The sequence below is a fragment of the Hemitrygon akajei genome, chromosome 9, assembly GCF_048418815.1.
Source record: "Hemitrygon akajei chromosome 9, sHemAka1.3, whole genome shotgun sequence".
In the NCBI taxonomy this organism is placed as follows: domain Eukaryota; kingdom Metazoa; phylum Chordata; class Chondrichthyes; order Myliobatiformes; family Dasyatidae; genus Hemitrygon; species Hemitrygon akajei.
In genome coordinates this window covers 165986739-166003288 of record NC_133132.1, presented here as the reverse complement: position 1 = coordinate 166003288, position 16550 = coordinate 165986739, and the positions used below count along the sequence as shown (strand labels likewise).

The 16550-nt window shown below is 38.8% G+C and overlaps 2 protein-coding genes across 2 annotated transcripts in view; one reads left to right on the top strand and one right to left on the bottom strand.

The window, feature by feature from the left end:
* The window catches only part of LOC140733774 (uncharacterized), a 42572-nt gene extending 35913 nt beyond the window's left edge, over positions 1–6659 (top strand). The window contains exons 10-12 of the mRNA XM_073057529.1: positions 334–411; positions 2578–2655; positions 4055–6659. Coding sequence (XP_072913630.1) covers positions 334–411; positions 2578–2655; positions 4055–5889 — 1991 coding nt within the window. The 3' untranslated portion in view covers positions 5890–6659. The remainder of the gene's footprint in view (positions 1–333; positions 412–2577; positions 2656–4054) is intronic.
* The window catches only part of nt5dc1 (5'-nucleotidase domain containing 1), a 611704-nt gene that overhangs the window by 498480 nt on the left and 96674 nt on the right, over positions 1–16550 (bottom strand). The window lies entirely within an intron of this gene.

Here is a 16550-nt window from a genome sequence, read left to right as displayed (position 1 = left end):
TGATGGAAGCAGCGAGAAGAAAACATGCCCTGTGTGGTGGGGGGCCTGATGATGGAGACTGCTTACCTGCAAAAACATTCCATGTGGATGTGCTGAATCGTGGGGTAGGCTTTACCCATGATGGACTGGACCGTATCCACTACCTTTTGAAGGATTTTCCATTCAAGGGCACTGGTCTTTCATATTTCAAGTTTTGCTACTAAAGTGATTGGTCATGAAACAACCTTTTGTTTTAGCTTGAGAATCTTACCTTATGTAGTATATATTGGCAAATGTTCAAACTAGAATCAGAGGCTTCTTCAAATTTGACTTTATTCTACTCTCCAAAAACAGCACATCCGGAAAAGGGCCACTATTCAAGGAGATCGTCTTCTGAAGAAAACAATCAGGATGCAGATGCTAACTCAACAAGTAAGCTTTTTTTTCAACAAAATAAAATGTAGAAATCTGAAATTAAAATGCAAATCTAAATACTATACTATCTTTCTACATGATAACTGACATGTTCTTTTAGATTTCAATTGTTTTACATACAATTCAAAGCACAGACTTGGTCTACACTATCTCTTTTATACAACAAACTCAGTGTCCAAAGCATCAATCTACTGAACATTTCACTGCACCTTTTTCGTATGATAAATATATCAATTGGAGACAAGAGTTCCAACTGTATTCCAGTTCTATTTTCACAAGTACAGTAATCTGTATAATCCAGATAAGATGACTCCACTCTTGTACTCAAATCCTCAATGATACCATTTCCCTTCTGAATTGCTTGCTGTACACATTTGCTAACTTTCAGTGATTCCCATACAAAGAATCCAGCTCTCAATGAGCACCAACACCTTTTAATCTATCATAATTTGCAAAGTACTCCCCCCTTTATATTTTCTCTATTTAAGATGACTTCACATATTTTTCACTTTGTATTTCAATTCACACATCCTTGCCCATTTATTTTATCCCCTGAAGAACTTCTGCACTCCCCTCACTGCAACTTCACTTTCTTTATGTCATAGTAACGATGGAAATAATAGTAGATCCTCATCCAAAACACTGATATAGAATGCAAACACCAAACTTCAGTACAAATCCCAGGAACATCCCACTGGTCATAGCTTCATAACTTAAAAGTTACCAATTTTTATTCTCTTGTTACCAATATGCAATGCATATCAATGTTATCCTGCAGTAATCTGCTCTCTAATTTTGTTTAATAATCAAACATTTGCTTACGTTATGGTAGGATCAGTATGAGGTGCAATTAATGAAGTCACAATTCAATGTCACATTATGTTTAATACTCCCTCAAGATTCTCAGGGCACATCTGGCAGTGGATTAACAATCTGTTCTATGTTGCAACTTCTCCAAATCCTTTCTCACTATTGATAACTCCCAAGGTCCTCTGAATCAATTACAATAGCATAGAGTAAAAAAGTAAGATGATATTGAATGAGCCGAGAAACTGTCTGATAAATGAACTTTTGTGCCACCGTAAATTCTGGTGTGTTAAGTAATAACTTCTTAATTTTCCCTCAAGGAGAACATATACCTCTCAGTTATACTTCCAGTGTTAAAGGCCTTGTGCTTCTCACTTTGAATCAAATTTATCACTGATATATAAGAACACAAGAGATTCTGCAGATGCTGGAAAGTCAGAGCAACATACACAAAATGCTGGAGCAAACCAGCAGGCCAGGCAGCATCTATGGAAATGAATAAAGACCCTTCATCAGGACCAGAAAGGGAGGGGGAAGATGCCAGAAGAAAAAGGTGGAGGAGGGGAAGAAGGACAAGCTAGAAGGTGATAGGTGAAGCCAGCTTGGTGTGGGGTGGGGGTGATTGAAGTAAGAAGTAAGAAGTTGGGAGGTGTTTGGTGGAAAAGTCAAAGGGGTGAAGAAGGAATCAGAAGAGAGTGGATGATGGGAGAAAGGGAAAAGAAGGAGCAGCACCAGGGCAAGGTGATAATTAGGAGAGGAGAAAAGGTAAGAGGTCAAAGAGGGGAATAGAAGATGAGGGAAGGGGGAGGAAAAAACAGTAGTACTGGAAAGAGAAATCAATGTTCATCCTATGAGGTCAGAGGCTACTGAGACAGAAGTAAGGTGTTGTTCCTCCACCCTGAGAGTGGCCTCATTATGACAGAAGAAGAGGCCATGGATAACATGTCAGAAGGGGAATGGAGATAGGAATTAAAATGGTTGGACACCAACACCAGGAAATTCTGCTTTTGACGGATGGAGTGCAGGTGTTCAACAAAAGTAGACCCCAATTTACATCGGGCCTCACCAAGGTTGTATCAAGAGCACCAGATACAGTAGACAACCCCAACAGATACACAAGTGAAGTGATGCCTAACACTGATATGATCAAGAGCAAAGCCTGTTCAACTATCTCTTAAAACATTGCAACTATTTTTTCAGTTAACCAATTTGGCTATATTGTGCTTTAGCAACCAAATCCACAATTTTCTTCTCAAAATTAATGCTCCAAAAAGAAGTAAATAACTAAAATCAATATTTGCATTTTAGTTGATAAACTTTAATTACAAAATGCTTCTTTGTTTCTTTCTCAAATAGGTGACGAATCTAATGACCAAGATTCGGAAGACAATGAAACTAATAACGATTCCTCTTCCTCTTCCTCGTCTTCCTCAGGTAATAAGATACAAAATTGTATGCAGAACAGAGGAGTTTTTTAAAACAATATTAAGATCATATATTAAGAATCCATTGCACATTCTCTTTTTACTAACTTGATTAAGTGATCAAGCATCCACTTCTCTGAAAATTTAAGAAGGATTCCGCTTATCTTTTTCATTATGGATTCAAATCAACATTCAACCATTTCAGAGTTCCTCTGAGTTTGGAGTAAAATTTTCAAGACTTGTTTTTCCAAGCACTAGCCTTACCCCAAGAATGGGAATGGGGAAATAAAAATGTGATAAATATTTAAGGACACAATTAAATACAATATAAACTTAGAAAAACAAATAGAAAATAGAAGTAGTGGAAAATCTAAGCAGAGTCAAAGAAATCATTGTCTGTCAGACACTTTACAAAGTATAGGCTAATATGCTTTTCACATTAATTGTATTCAAAGCTACCAAGTGGAAAGGTGATAGCAGCCGAAAGAATAAAAATCAGAATCAGAATCAGAATCAGGTTTACTATCACCGGCATGTGACATGGAATCTGTCAACTTAGCAACAGCAGTTCAATGCAATACATAATGTAGAAGGAAAAACATTAAAAATTAATTAATTAATTAATTAATTAATTAATTACCTTTTTTTTTTAAAGTCCAGTAGTGTCCAAGGGATCAATGTCCACCTAGGAAGTTGAGGCTAAAGTCATGGGGAGGTATTCTCCCCACCCACCCCATCACCCAAGGGTAGAAAATGCAAATGAATAGTACGGTTGGAAGAGGCCATGAGGATGTGGTCAGAGTAGCCTTGCAAGTCTATGTACATATCATTTCAATTCCTAATTGAGGTATGCTCCTGGGAGAATAAAGACCATAAATTTGGTCAGAAACCAAGTACATGAAATCATTTTATACCAGACGAATGTAACAGAATATCTTACAAACCAACAGAGTCTTAGAAATGGCGTTAATGGGGATTATCAGCAAGGCATCTCATTCCCCAGACTCTATATAGGGGATGCGGCTCAAAACACATCCTATTTTAACTTTATTAATACTTGTTACCTAACTGGGAAGGTAAAACCTAACCCTCTTTCCCATTTGGTTAAAATAAATTTAAAAACCAACAAACACACTGAAATGTATGGTTAACTTCTAAGATGTCAACCAAAGGTGGTTTCTTATTAAGTACTTCAACACTAAAAAGTTTGCTGTACTACTTGCAAATATTACATACTTGCATCATGTCCTACTCATCCTTATTAAATTGAATTCACTTCAGCAGTAAACACAGACATTTTAATTAAAAATACTTTATATGGCACACACAGGCAAGTACAGAAAAACATGCACAATTTAGTAACAGTGTTCCAACGTGTTAATCTAAATGAACTTATTTCTTTTTAACAGAAGAACAAGATGGAGAGCCAGGACCACCTGGCCCACCTGGGCCACCTGGTCCACCAGGATACCCAGGAAAGCCAGGATTTGGGCTACCGGGGCATCCTGGTAAATCTGGGCCACCAGGGCCACAAGGATTATCAGCTGTTGGAAAACCAGGCCATCCAGGAGAAGCAGGAAGGCCAGGTGTGCCAGGAACTCCTGGACGAAAAGGGGAAAAGGGAGCCCCAGGGAAGCAAGGACCAAGAGGGCCTCCAGGACCGAGTGGACCTCCTGGACCAGCTGGGTTATCTGTCATTGGTAAACCAGGTGCTAAAGGAGAACCAGGTCAACCAGGAACACTTGGATTTCCTGGAAGAAAAGGGAACCCAGGATATCCAGGTCAACCTGGGCCAAAAGGGGACACGGGTATTGGAAGTCCAGGGCGACCTGGTGATAAAGGTCCTCCTGGACCACGAGGTCCACCAGGTCTTCCTGGACCACAAGGTAAAGGACACCCAGGATTGCCTGGTCCTAAAGGTGAACCAGGTCACAAAGGTGAAAAAGGATCACCAGGAGAGTCAGGAAGGCCAGGAAAACCAGGCCAAAATGGTCCACCCGGACCACCTGGAAAACAAGGGATTGGAAAACCTGGAGCAAGAGGACCTCCAGGAATTCCTGGGAAGGAAGGCCACCCTGGTCTACAAGGCTTGCCAGGTACTCCTGGACTACCAGGCTTAGGAAAACCAGGACTGCCAGGAATAAAAGGACATCCAGGTTTACCTGGTGAAGCTGGAAAACCAGGACAGAAAGGACAGCATGGCTCACCTGGAGAACCTGGACCACGAGGTTCAGTGGGACCATCAGGGCCACCAGGACCAAAAGGCCCAAAAGGTCCACCTGGTTCAGTTGGTGCACCAGGAGAAAAGGGTCATCCAGGATTGATGGGTCCAAAAGGGCAGGCAGGCTCAAAAGGTGAGCCAGGATCAACTGGAGAGCGAGGACCACCGGGGCCCCCTGGAAAACCAGGATCAAAAGGTGATAAAGGACTACCAGGTCCAGAGGGTAAAAAGGGTGATAAGGGACTTATTGGACCACGTGGAAAACCAGGCAGTGCAGGTAGAATAGGGCCTCAAGGACCTCAAGGTCATCCAGGTGAACCTGGAAAAAAAGGACTTCAGGGAACAGCTGGCCCAAAAGGCTTAATTGGGCTTCCAGGCTCTCCAGGCCATCCAGGAGTAAAAGGAGATCCAGGGGTTCCAGGAACACAAGGTCTTCCAGGCCCCCCAGGTAAATTTAATGGAAAAGTCATTGAAGGACCACAAGGTCCACCTGGACCAAAAGGACCAAGTGGGCCACCAGGCAGTCCAGGACTTCCTGGTCCAGCAGGCCCACCTGGTGAAATTATTATGCACACTGGAAAATATTTAGGCTATCATGGCTATATCAACTCAGGTGATGTAGTGAATCCTGTTCCAGCATTTACTGCCATTCTTTCTCAGCCATTTCATTCAACAGGTGAACCAATAGTCTTTGACAAAATATTGATCAATTCAAATAACAACTATAATCCATCAAATGGAATTTTTACATGTGAAATAACAGGCATCTACCAATTTTTTTATCACGTACACGTCAAGGAGGCAAACGTTTGGGTTGGTTTATATAAAAACAATGAGCCTGTAATGTATACATATGATGAATATTCACCACAATATGTTGATCATGCCTCAGGAACTGCCATTTTATACTTAAATGATGGTGACAAAGTGTATGTAAAACTACCAGCAAAAAAGTCTAATGGCTTATATTCTTCTGAATATATGTATTCATCTTTTACTGGATTGTTAATTACACCATCATGATGTGTGTCAATCTTAACAGGCAAAGTTGTGAGTCTATATCTGACACAGTCAGATGACATTGTAGGGTGAATTTATGAAAGTGACATAAATACCCAAAGAATGGCAAACCAAGAAATCATTGCAGTATTTTTAAAGGACAGGCATGCATTCCAGGGAACTACCGTAATCATTCCTATAAAGATCAAAATAATATATTTGCTGACAGCATGACAATTTATTTCTAATTTGTGTGTACAAGTTATGAAGAAAAAGTATGATCATTTGAGAAATATAGAATCAAAAATTATATGCCTTCATGACCATCCATTTTTTTAAATTTAATGTTCTAACACTGATCGTGTTTATGGCATAATTCAACATGACTGTTTAAGAACAGGATAATTTTGTTAATATCTTTGCAAATGACATCAATATGAAAAACATTTTTTCTAGATATGTAATACTAGCTTTTGTATTGCATTTACATTTCAACTGCAACACTGGCAAAATTAAGTTCTGTAAATCTGGAAGTTTAACATCAGCTTTCAGGACACCATCAGGATAAGCTACGGTTCTGAATTTCCATTTCAGTGACACAACTCTTTTGCACAAGTGTTACGGCACTGCACCCTCATAAAATGTCTCAAAGCTTCTCTCATTGTAATCCACCTAAAGTAGTTTGCAATGTTTATTATTTGTAATTTAATGCTTGAAATTCTAAGAACTTCGGGGATTAAATTAAGTTGTACGATTTTCACATTTTAGTGTATTACTATTATTTCCGCAAAACAATAAACAACCTGAACAATACTATGATTCAATTGTTCCATTTATATCTTTTCTGTTCAACATTAAACCAAACACCAAAAGAAAACTGACAATTCTTCATGGTAAAATTGTAATAATGCTCCTAAAAGAATAAACAAAAGATTTTCACACAATATTGTTAACACCTTCAATAAGCATTTTTTAATTGTTAAAATATTATGGCAGGTCTAAATGTTTATATGTTCATTTTACTTCCAATTGCAAAAGTCTCTATCTCAATTATATGCTAATCAGCATGTGATTATTTAATTTTACAACAAACTGAACATGTACTGGGTAAATTTCAATAATATAGAGGCTCAATAGTTACTGACCGAACTTACAGAAATCACATTTTATACAAATTCTCCCGTTCATTTTAAAGCATTTTTCAAGATGGTAATAATAAACTATTTCACATTCATGATCACGAACATCAACTGACTGCAAAGTGGCATGACCAACTCTCCCTAGTCTTTACCCATGAAGATCAAGAGGGGAACAAATTCGACTGGGCATCGGTGAAAGTCATGACGTAAGCAAATACGCAGCATGCGAGAGAAATCCTAGAAGCATGGTTATCCGCAATCAATTCCATAAACAGACATGTAGACCTCGACCCCAGTTATAAGCCAAGGCGGATAAAAACATTTCCAGATGACTAGTTCACCAGGCGATCAGCGACCAGATCCCCTCCCTACGTCACAACTGGGTTCCCGTAATGACGACCAATCAACTACTTCATTAAGTATATAAACGCCAAGCATTCGAAGGACATATCACAAGTGAATAGCACACCGATGATGTCTCCTCATTTGGTGACAAAATGTTTACAAATGGATTGCCAAGATCAGAAAACAACTCAACCTAACCATCAACCACCTGAGCTACACATTTTCCATGTTAGTTCCATATTTCATAGTGCTTATAACTGACTGAATACAATACGTATTCCATGTGTTGAACTATGAGTAGTGTTAGACTGAATAACTGATGGATGAAAAAATTAAAGCAAGTGTATGTAAAACGATACAATATGCTCGGGTAAACATACATTTCTGACTTGCAGACGGTTCTCTGGAACGAAACCCTTACATAACCTGGATACTGCCTATGCTACCAGACTGAAGTGACCTCAGGAAGTTTGTTATTGCTTTTAAACCACATGACTTCTTGACTTTACAAACTTTTAAATTTACAAACCCTGGGCAAGTTGCTTATCTTGGGCAATTTGTTCATACTAAATAGTATAAATAACTAGCCTATTCACCACTAGCCAGTGGTGAAAACACTGAATATCACATGATGATGTATTTAAGAATCTTTATTGGAACACTGAACCTTAAGTAACAGACTTCAATACAGCTCTTAATCAAATTGATTTTAAAAAATAAACAAAATACTTCAATCATTTCTGCATTTCCTTTTAATGAATGTAACTTATTACGTATGTTCACTATAAGTAACAAAGCAGTTTCATGGATAATATTTTGTTCTGTTACCATGGATATTTCAATTCTTATTACTCTATTGCTTTCCTCTGCATTTAACATGCTGCATGTATAAAATTATTGGACAATCTCCTGCAATGTCAAATTCACAGAGAGCAGATTTTAAGAAAATTTGAGCCCAGATGAAATTAGCCTCCATTTGCAACAATTTTCTGCCAGATTATTTGCCCATTGACAGCACTTAAATACTTTAAATAATGAAATAAATGAATGGAAAGCCAAAAATTATGTTAAAGCAACAGAGTTCCACAGTCAGCTACAATAGAAATAAAAAATGAAATAGGCAAAAACATTCCATAAAAGATGAGAAAAGTAATACTTGCCTATTTTTCCCATTTTTTCTCTCTATTATTATGTATTGCAATGCACCGCTGCCACAAAGGCAACATATTTCATGACATATGCTGGTGATATTAAACCCAATTCTGTTCTGGTTCTGGTACAATTATTTAACACATTTCATCCTTTGTCCAACTTTCACATACCATATAAAGTCCTAATAAAAACAACCATTAAGAGCTTTGAAGCTGTACACATTCAAGCTAGCCCAATATAAAATTCAAGCTAATGGAGATCATATGAATTATAATACCATTATTATCTTATGCTTGATTACATAAAGTAATTTAAATGCAACTTCGAGAAAGATAAATTGTTCTTGAATGGGTGAACTGCCATCTTGTTGGGTCCCATTCCAACTTTTGCTACATGCTACACTTTACAGCCAAGCAATTGTTTGTAATACATTTCTAATGCATATTTAATTTTTCAAATATTATTGCTCTTATACTTACACCCAATTTCCACAACCAGCGCTTTCACAATGATTGAAAGAGAGAACACATCCAAAGATGACCAAGTGAACAAGATTGAATGAGAATGAAAGAACAGGACATCAACATAAGGAGGACACACAAGACTGGGTCACCAGGGATGGAATGCATTTGCAAGTGAATAATAATTTTATTTTCATGAGAACATATGGAAAAAATGAGAAATAAAAGAAAAATCCATTGTGTTAAGTAATACCCACCTTACATAGATCATACATCATTCAGTAAATGCGAAATCCCAATAGATTTGAAATGATGTTCACAGAAGAAGATCACATTGAGCCGTTACTGTGGTTTTCTGATCATTAACTTTCTAGCAACTCAATTAGAATCACAGAGTAATGGGACAAAAAAAAATCACTCCAAATGAGACAGGATATGATGATACATATTGCAATGTACTGCTCCTACAACATATGCCAGTGATATTAAACCTGATTCTGTTTCTGAACTGGTCTTCCAAAATCAACCTTTCCATTTTTTTTGTCTTACAGGAGCCATTTTTGTTGAAAATTGGATGATATTGGGTGGCCTCTGGGCTGCCTCCATTGCATTATTCTGGAGAAATCAGGTTATTGACTATGTTTGTAACCATACCTTCTTCCTCTGTTGTTCATGTTGTCTAACCATTCTCTCAGAGATGTTCACTGCATTCTAAATATCAACTTGTACTACATAGAAACAGAAGATATAGATAATTCATACCTTTGACATTGTAGGGAAAGTGGAACATAGAACATAGAAAACCTACAGCACAATACAGGCACTTTGGCCCACAAAGCTGTGCTGAATATATCCTTACCTGAGAAATGAGCTAGGGTTACCCATAGCCTTCTATTTTTCGGAGCTCCATGTATCCATCAAGGAGTCTCTTAAAAGACCCTATCGTATCCACCTCCACCACCGTCGCTGACAGCCCATTCCATGCACTCACCATTCTCTGTGTAAGAAACTTACCCCTGACATCTCCTCTGTACCTACTTCCAAGCACCTTAAAACTGTGCCATCTTGTTCTAGCCATTTCAGCCCTGGGTAAAAGCCTCTGACTATCCAAATGTTCAATGCTTCTCATTATCTTGTACACCTCTATCAGGTCACTTCTCATCCTCTGTCGCCCCTGAACCTATTCTCATAAGGCATGCTCCCCAATCCAGGCAACATCCTTGTAAATCCCTCTGCACCCTTTCTATGGTTTCCACATCCTTCCTATAGTGAGGTGACCAGAACTGAGCACAGTACTCCAAGTGGGGTCTGACCAGGGTCCTATAAAGCTGCAACATTACCTCTTGGCTCCTAAACTCAATCCCACGATTGATGAAGGCCAATACACCATATGCCTTCTTAACCAGAGAGTCAACCTACGTAGCTGCTTTGAGTGCCCAATGGACTCGGACCCCAAGATCCCACTGATCCTCCAGGCTGCCAAGAGTCTTACCATTAATACTATATTCCGTCATCATGCTTGACCTACCAAAATGAACCACCTCACACTTATCTGGGTTGAACTCCATCTGCCACTTCTCAGCCCAGTTTTGCATCCTATCAATGTCCTGCTGTAACCTCTGACAGCCCTCCACACTATCCACAATACCTCCAACCTTTGTGTCATCAGCAAATTCACTAGCCCCCTCCCAATCAGGGTGTCATCAGCAAATTTACTAACCATTTTACAAACTCTCACATCCTTGCTATGTACTTATATATTTTCTGCTGTTATTTCAGGTTTTTAAAAAAAATTTACTTTATTATATGCTTTGTACTTCTCTGCAAGACACAAGTTAATTTGCACTATTTGCAAACATTCAAATCAGTCCTTCATGACCAAGAACAAGATTTATCACTCTCTGTGGTTTTTTCCTTTATTAAAGTAAGATTTTCTGTACTTGACATAAGGGTACTATCTTTCAATGATTCTGTCTTTGGTTTTAAGATCAGTATTGTTACTATTTCAAAGGCCTGTTACTGCAAGACTGAAATCATGTCGGTCTTCTACAGACCAATTTAAAATTTTGACTATGTATTTTTTGTTGTAGTCCATAAATTAACAGATTTATTTTGGTTTCACATGCAATAGTGTTAGATTTAAACTACCTAAATCTGTGTATTAATTGTGTACAGCAGGAGCTTCCCACATTTATTGTAACTGATTTGTTTCTCTCCAATTGATGTTCTAGGTTCATGATGGAGTTTTGGCTGTTGCGCTGGTGACCATGAACTTAATTTGTGCTTTTAATTTGACTTCCACATGATAATGAAGATGCCTAGGCATTTAATTATTTTGTGTACTATTTGCTACTCCCGTGATGAATATTATAATTAAATGGTTACAAAGTGATACATACCTTTTTTACATTCTATTAAATAATAGTCATTCAATTATGCTTTATCTTAAATTATTTAATTATTCAAATAGTCTTCAGACACTAAATACTATTAACTGCTAAATACCTTGTTTAGTTTATTTTGAGGCAAATTCAAGTCTGGAAATTTGAGAGAAATAAAATGTTAAGTTACAAAGTAATGTGATCAGACTACAAGTAGTGCACACTCAAAGAACACAATATATTTTTAAATAGAACGACAGTTCAGAAAAACTAGATTTCAGTTCACGAAATCTAGCTTAACCTCTCCAAACGATACTAATTCCCTTTAACTCCTTGACCAAATTCAGATAACATTCCAATGTTAGGCAATATAAGAACAATCCAGATCACTGTTCTTATCTGCCTTCAGATTTAAACACCACTTCCACAAAAATGCCTTTGGCATACCTATAAGGAAAACCTATTCCACACTAAATTTGCCCCTTTAAAGCCAATATTGGCTTTGGTTAACTCATGAATTAATTTTCCATTGGTCTGACTTCCACCTTTTAATGATTTATTTCCCAATTTCTGCTGCCACCAGAATATTTTCAGTTCTCAATTCCAATCTTATCGTGACCAGGTCCCAAAAAGGCAGGGGTTCCCATTGGAACCCCTGCAGTCCACAGACCTCTCAGTTAATGGTAGGGGTCAATGGCCATAAAAATGGTTGGGAACCCCTGCTCCACCATTCTTTTTTCTAGTTTAATGTGTTTTATCTTCTCTCACTTAGATCTACTTAACATTGTACATGCATTGGTAATTAAGTAACAGACCTATCATCCAATGGCCCATGAATCCATTGGAGATTGCCAATGGAGAGATTAACTAGCATCAGATCGGGGCATATGTACATTCCAATGAGGTAGGGAAAGGATGGTAGGGTACAGGAACCATGGTGTACAAAGGCTGTTGTAAATCTAGCCAAGAAGAACAGCTTACAAAAGGTTCAAAAAATTAGGTAATGATAGAGATCTAGAAGATTTTAAGACTGGCAGGAAGGAGCTTAAGAATGAAATTAGGAGAGCCAAAAGGGGCCATGAGAAGGCTTTGCGAGACAGGATTAAGGAAAACCCCAAGGCATTCTACAAGAATGTGAAGAGCAAGAGGATAAGACGTTTTGAGAGAAAAGGACCAATCAAGTGCGACAGTGGAAAAGTGTGTACGGAACCGGAGTAGATAACAGAGGTAATTAATGAATACTTTGCTTCAGTATTCACTATGGAAAAGGATCTTGCCGATTGTAGGGATTACTTACAGTGGACTGAAAAGCTTGAGCATGTGGATATTATGGAACAAGATGTGCTGGAGCTTCTAGAAAGCATCAAGTTGGAAAAGTCACCGGGACTGGATGAAATGTACCCCAGGCTACTGTGGGAGGTGAGGGAGGAGATTGCTGAGCCTCTGGCAATAATACCTGCATCATCAACGGGGATGGGAGAGGTTCCGGATGATTGGAGGGTTGCGGACGTTGTTCCATTATTCAAGAAAGGGAGTAGAGATAGCGCAGGAAATTATAGACCACTGAGTCTTACTTCAGTGTTTGGTAAATTGATGGAGAAGATCCTGAGAGGCAGGATTTATGAACATTTGGAGAGGTATAATATGATAAGGAATAGTCAGCATGGCTTTGTCAAAGGCAGGTCGTGGCTTACGAGCCTGATTGAATTTTTTGAGGTTGTAACTAAACACATTGATGAAGGTAGAGCAGTACATGTAGTGTACATGAATTTCAGCAAGGCATTTGCTCAGGTACCCCATGCAAGGCTTATTCAAAAAGTAAGGAGGCATGGGATCCAAGGAGACATTGATTTGTGGAAACAAGAACTGGTTTGCCAACAGAAGGCAAAGAGTGGTTGTAGACGGGTCATATTCTGCATGGAGGTCAGTGACCAGTGGTGTGCCTCAGGGATCTGTTCTGGGACCCTTTCTCTCAGTTATTTTTATAAATGACCTGGATGAGGATGTGGAGGGATGGGTTAGTAAGTTTGCTGATGACACAAAGGTTGGGGGTGCTGTGGATAGTGTGGAGGGCTGTCAGAGGTTACATTGGGAGATTGATAGGATGCAAAACTGCACTGAGAAATGGCAGGTGGAGTTCAACCCAGGTAAGTGTGAGGTGGTTCATTTTGGTAGGTCAAATATGATGGCAGAATATAGTATTATAAGACTCTTGGCAGTTGGAGGATCAGAGGGATCTTGGGGTCCGAGTCCATTGGGCACTCAAAGCTGTTGCGCAGGTTGACTCAGTGGTTAGGAAGGAATACAGTGCGTTGGCCTTCATCAATTGTGGGATCAAGTTTAGGAGCTGAGAGGTAATGTTGCAGCTATATAGGACCCTGGACCCTGGTCAGACCTCACTTGCAGTACTGTGCTCAGTTCTGGTCGCCTCACTACAGGAAGGATGTGGAAACCATAGAAAGGATGCAGAGGATATTTACAAGAATATTGCCTGGATTGGGAATATGTTGAGTGAACTCGGCCTTTTCTCCTTGGAGCGATGGAGGATGAGAAGTGACCTGATAGAGGTATACAAGATGATGAGAGGCATTGATCATGTGCATAGTCAGAGGCTTTTTCCCAGAGCTGAAATGGCTAGCATGAGAGGGCACAGTTTTAAGGTGCTTGGAAGCAGGTACAGAGGAGATGTCAGGAGTGCATGGAATGGGCTGCTGCGGTGGTGGAGGTGGATAAGGTCTTTTAAAAGACTCCTGGATAGGTACATGGAGTTTAGAAAAATAGAGGGCTATGGGTAACCCTAGTAATTTCTAAGGTAGGGACATGTTCGGCACAGCTTTGTGGGTTGAAGAGCCTGTATTGTGCTGCAGGTTTTTCTGTTTCCATGTTCCAGATCAACACAATCTATCCAGATGGATTGGTCAAGCAAACTTTAATGCACCTCTCACATTCTTTTTAAGTTATTTTGTAGAAGGAAAATAACAAACCAGAATTGGAAATGTGAACCATATAAATCATTAGTGATAAGAGGAACCAGAATATTACCAGTGACCATCCACTAACAATTTAAGAAAAAATCCAACTCAACTCTAGCCAGTCCAAAATGATGAAGTGCAAACCTATCAATAAAATAACTGAGATAATACAAGTGCATTAATTGATCTCTTGTGCTATTAGCTTTCTTGATATTTTACATCAAAAATGCAGAGAGATTTGTCAGGATGGTGCCCAAATTAGAGAACATGTTTGAGGCTGAGTGATCTTTGGAGGAAGATGTGAGGCAATTTGATAGAGATGTATAAGATTAGAAGAAGCATAGAGTGAACAGTCAGAGCCTCTTTTCCAGGGTGGCAATGGTTAATATCAGAGGGCATAGTGAGTGATGGAAAAGTTTGGAAGAGATTATACACACAGAGATTGTTAAGAACCTGCAATGGACTGCTGGGGGTGATGGTAAAGGCTGGTACAACAGGGACATTTAGGAGATTCTTCGATATAGTAGGTACATAGTCGAAAGAACAAAAGAGGGTTATGGACTATGTAGGAGGGAAGGGATAGATTGATCATAAAAGGTCAGCACAACATTGTGGGCCAAACAGCCCATACTCTACTGATGTCTCTGTTTTATGTTCTTAAATTTCTTAAAATCATAAAATGGTGAAATATAATCAGGGAATACCTCTACCAGAGATATCAAGTTAAATCACCAGCATCTCAACATCCCTGGAGCAGACTTAATCAATCTGCTCTACAATCAGCAGTCCGAGCAAGACCAAAGTGCAACTGTTTCCATTATGTGCCATGCCAGTAGGATCTGCTAGGGTGGCTGCTAAGACTATTTGAGGAAACTTGGAGGTCTCATTTCAAAAATATTATCCAGAAAAGCTTATACTGAAAATACATAAAGGTTATTTGTGTGTAAGCTTGTGGGTCATTTTGACTTTAGGTAATGGAATAGAAAACCAGGCAGCAAACCTGGTACCACCCACTTTCCACTATTGCAAAATCAAAATGACCTTATTGAGGGGTAAATGAGTGGGCAGACAAAGCATCCCTTCAACATCTTCAACACGTACTTGCTGCAGATTATATTTGTGTCAAAGTCAAAGTTTTGATAAAATAAAATTTGAGTCTTTGCAAAAAAAATATTTACGGGACAATCTTTACAACATTTCAACTAAACATTTTCTTTCAGCTATAAAAAAGTATCAAGTTGAAAGGCAAAGATAAAGATAAAGACATATTCAGAGAAAAGCACATCATGACGCATGTCAACAAACCAATTACAAATACTGAACCCAATGTGTGCAGAGATCGCTTAGAAAAATTCTAACATTGTACACTAAAACCAAGTTTACAATTGCTGCCACAATGCTCTCTGGGAGACTCTGCTGTGCACAAATTTGTTGCTGTATATCCTTTATTGCAACACTGACTACTACACTTCAAAAGATGATCTGCAAAGCATTCTGATCCTTCAAACCTTAAGCAGTGGATTACATCATAATCACTAGACTCCATACTTTCCAGGATATCTTCAAGGGGTGATGCCTCAAAAAGGCAGCACCCATTATTAAGGACCCCCTGCCCTGTTCTCATTCCTACCATCTGGAAGGAGGTACAGTAGCATGGATGCACACACACAATGACTCAGGAACAGCTTCTTCCCCTCTGCCATCCATTTCTGAATGAACAATAAACTCATGAACACTACATCATTACACTTTTAAGTATTATATATATAATACTTGAGGTATTGATCATGGGGATGAGGAATTGATTGTGTGGATAGTCAGAGGCTTCTTCCTAGGACTGAAATGACTAGCACAAGAGGACATGGAAATAGGTACAGAGGAGATGTCAGGGGTAAGTTTTTTATACAGAGAGTGGTGAGTGCATGAGTGCTGGCAGCAGTGGTGGAGGCGGAAATGATAGGGTCTTTTCAGAGACTCTTGGATAGGTCGATGGAGCTTCAAAAAATAGACGGCTATGGGTAAGCCTAGGTAATTTCTAAAGTAAGGACATGTTCGGCACAGCTTTATGTATTGCAATGTACTGTGGCTACAAAGTCAACAAATTTCATAACATATGCCAGTGATATTAAAACTGATCCTGATACTAACCCAATCACATTTCTACAGTGGGCTAAAACTTGGTAGAACTGAAGAAGAAGATGAAGTAAATTAAATAAAACATCTTTAAACATAAAA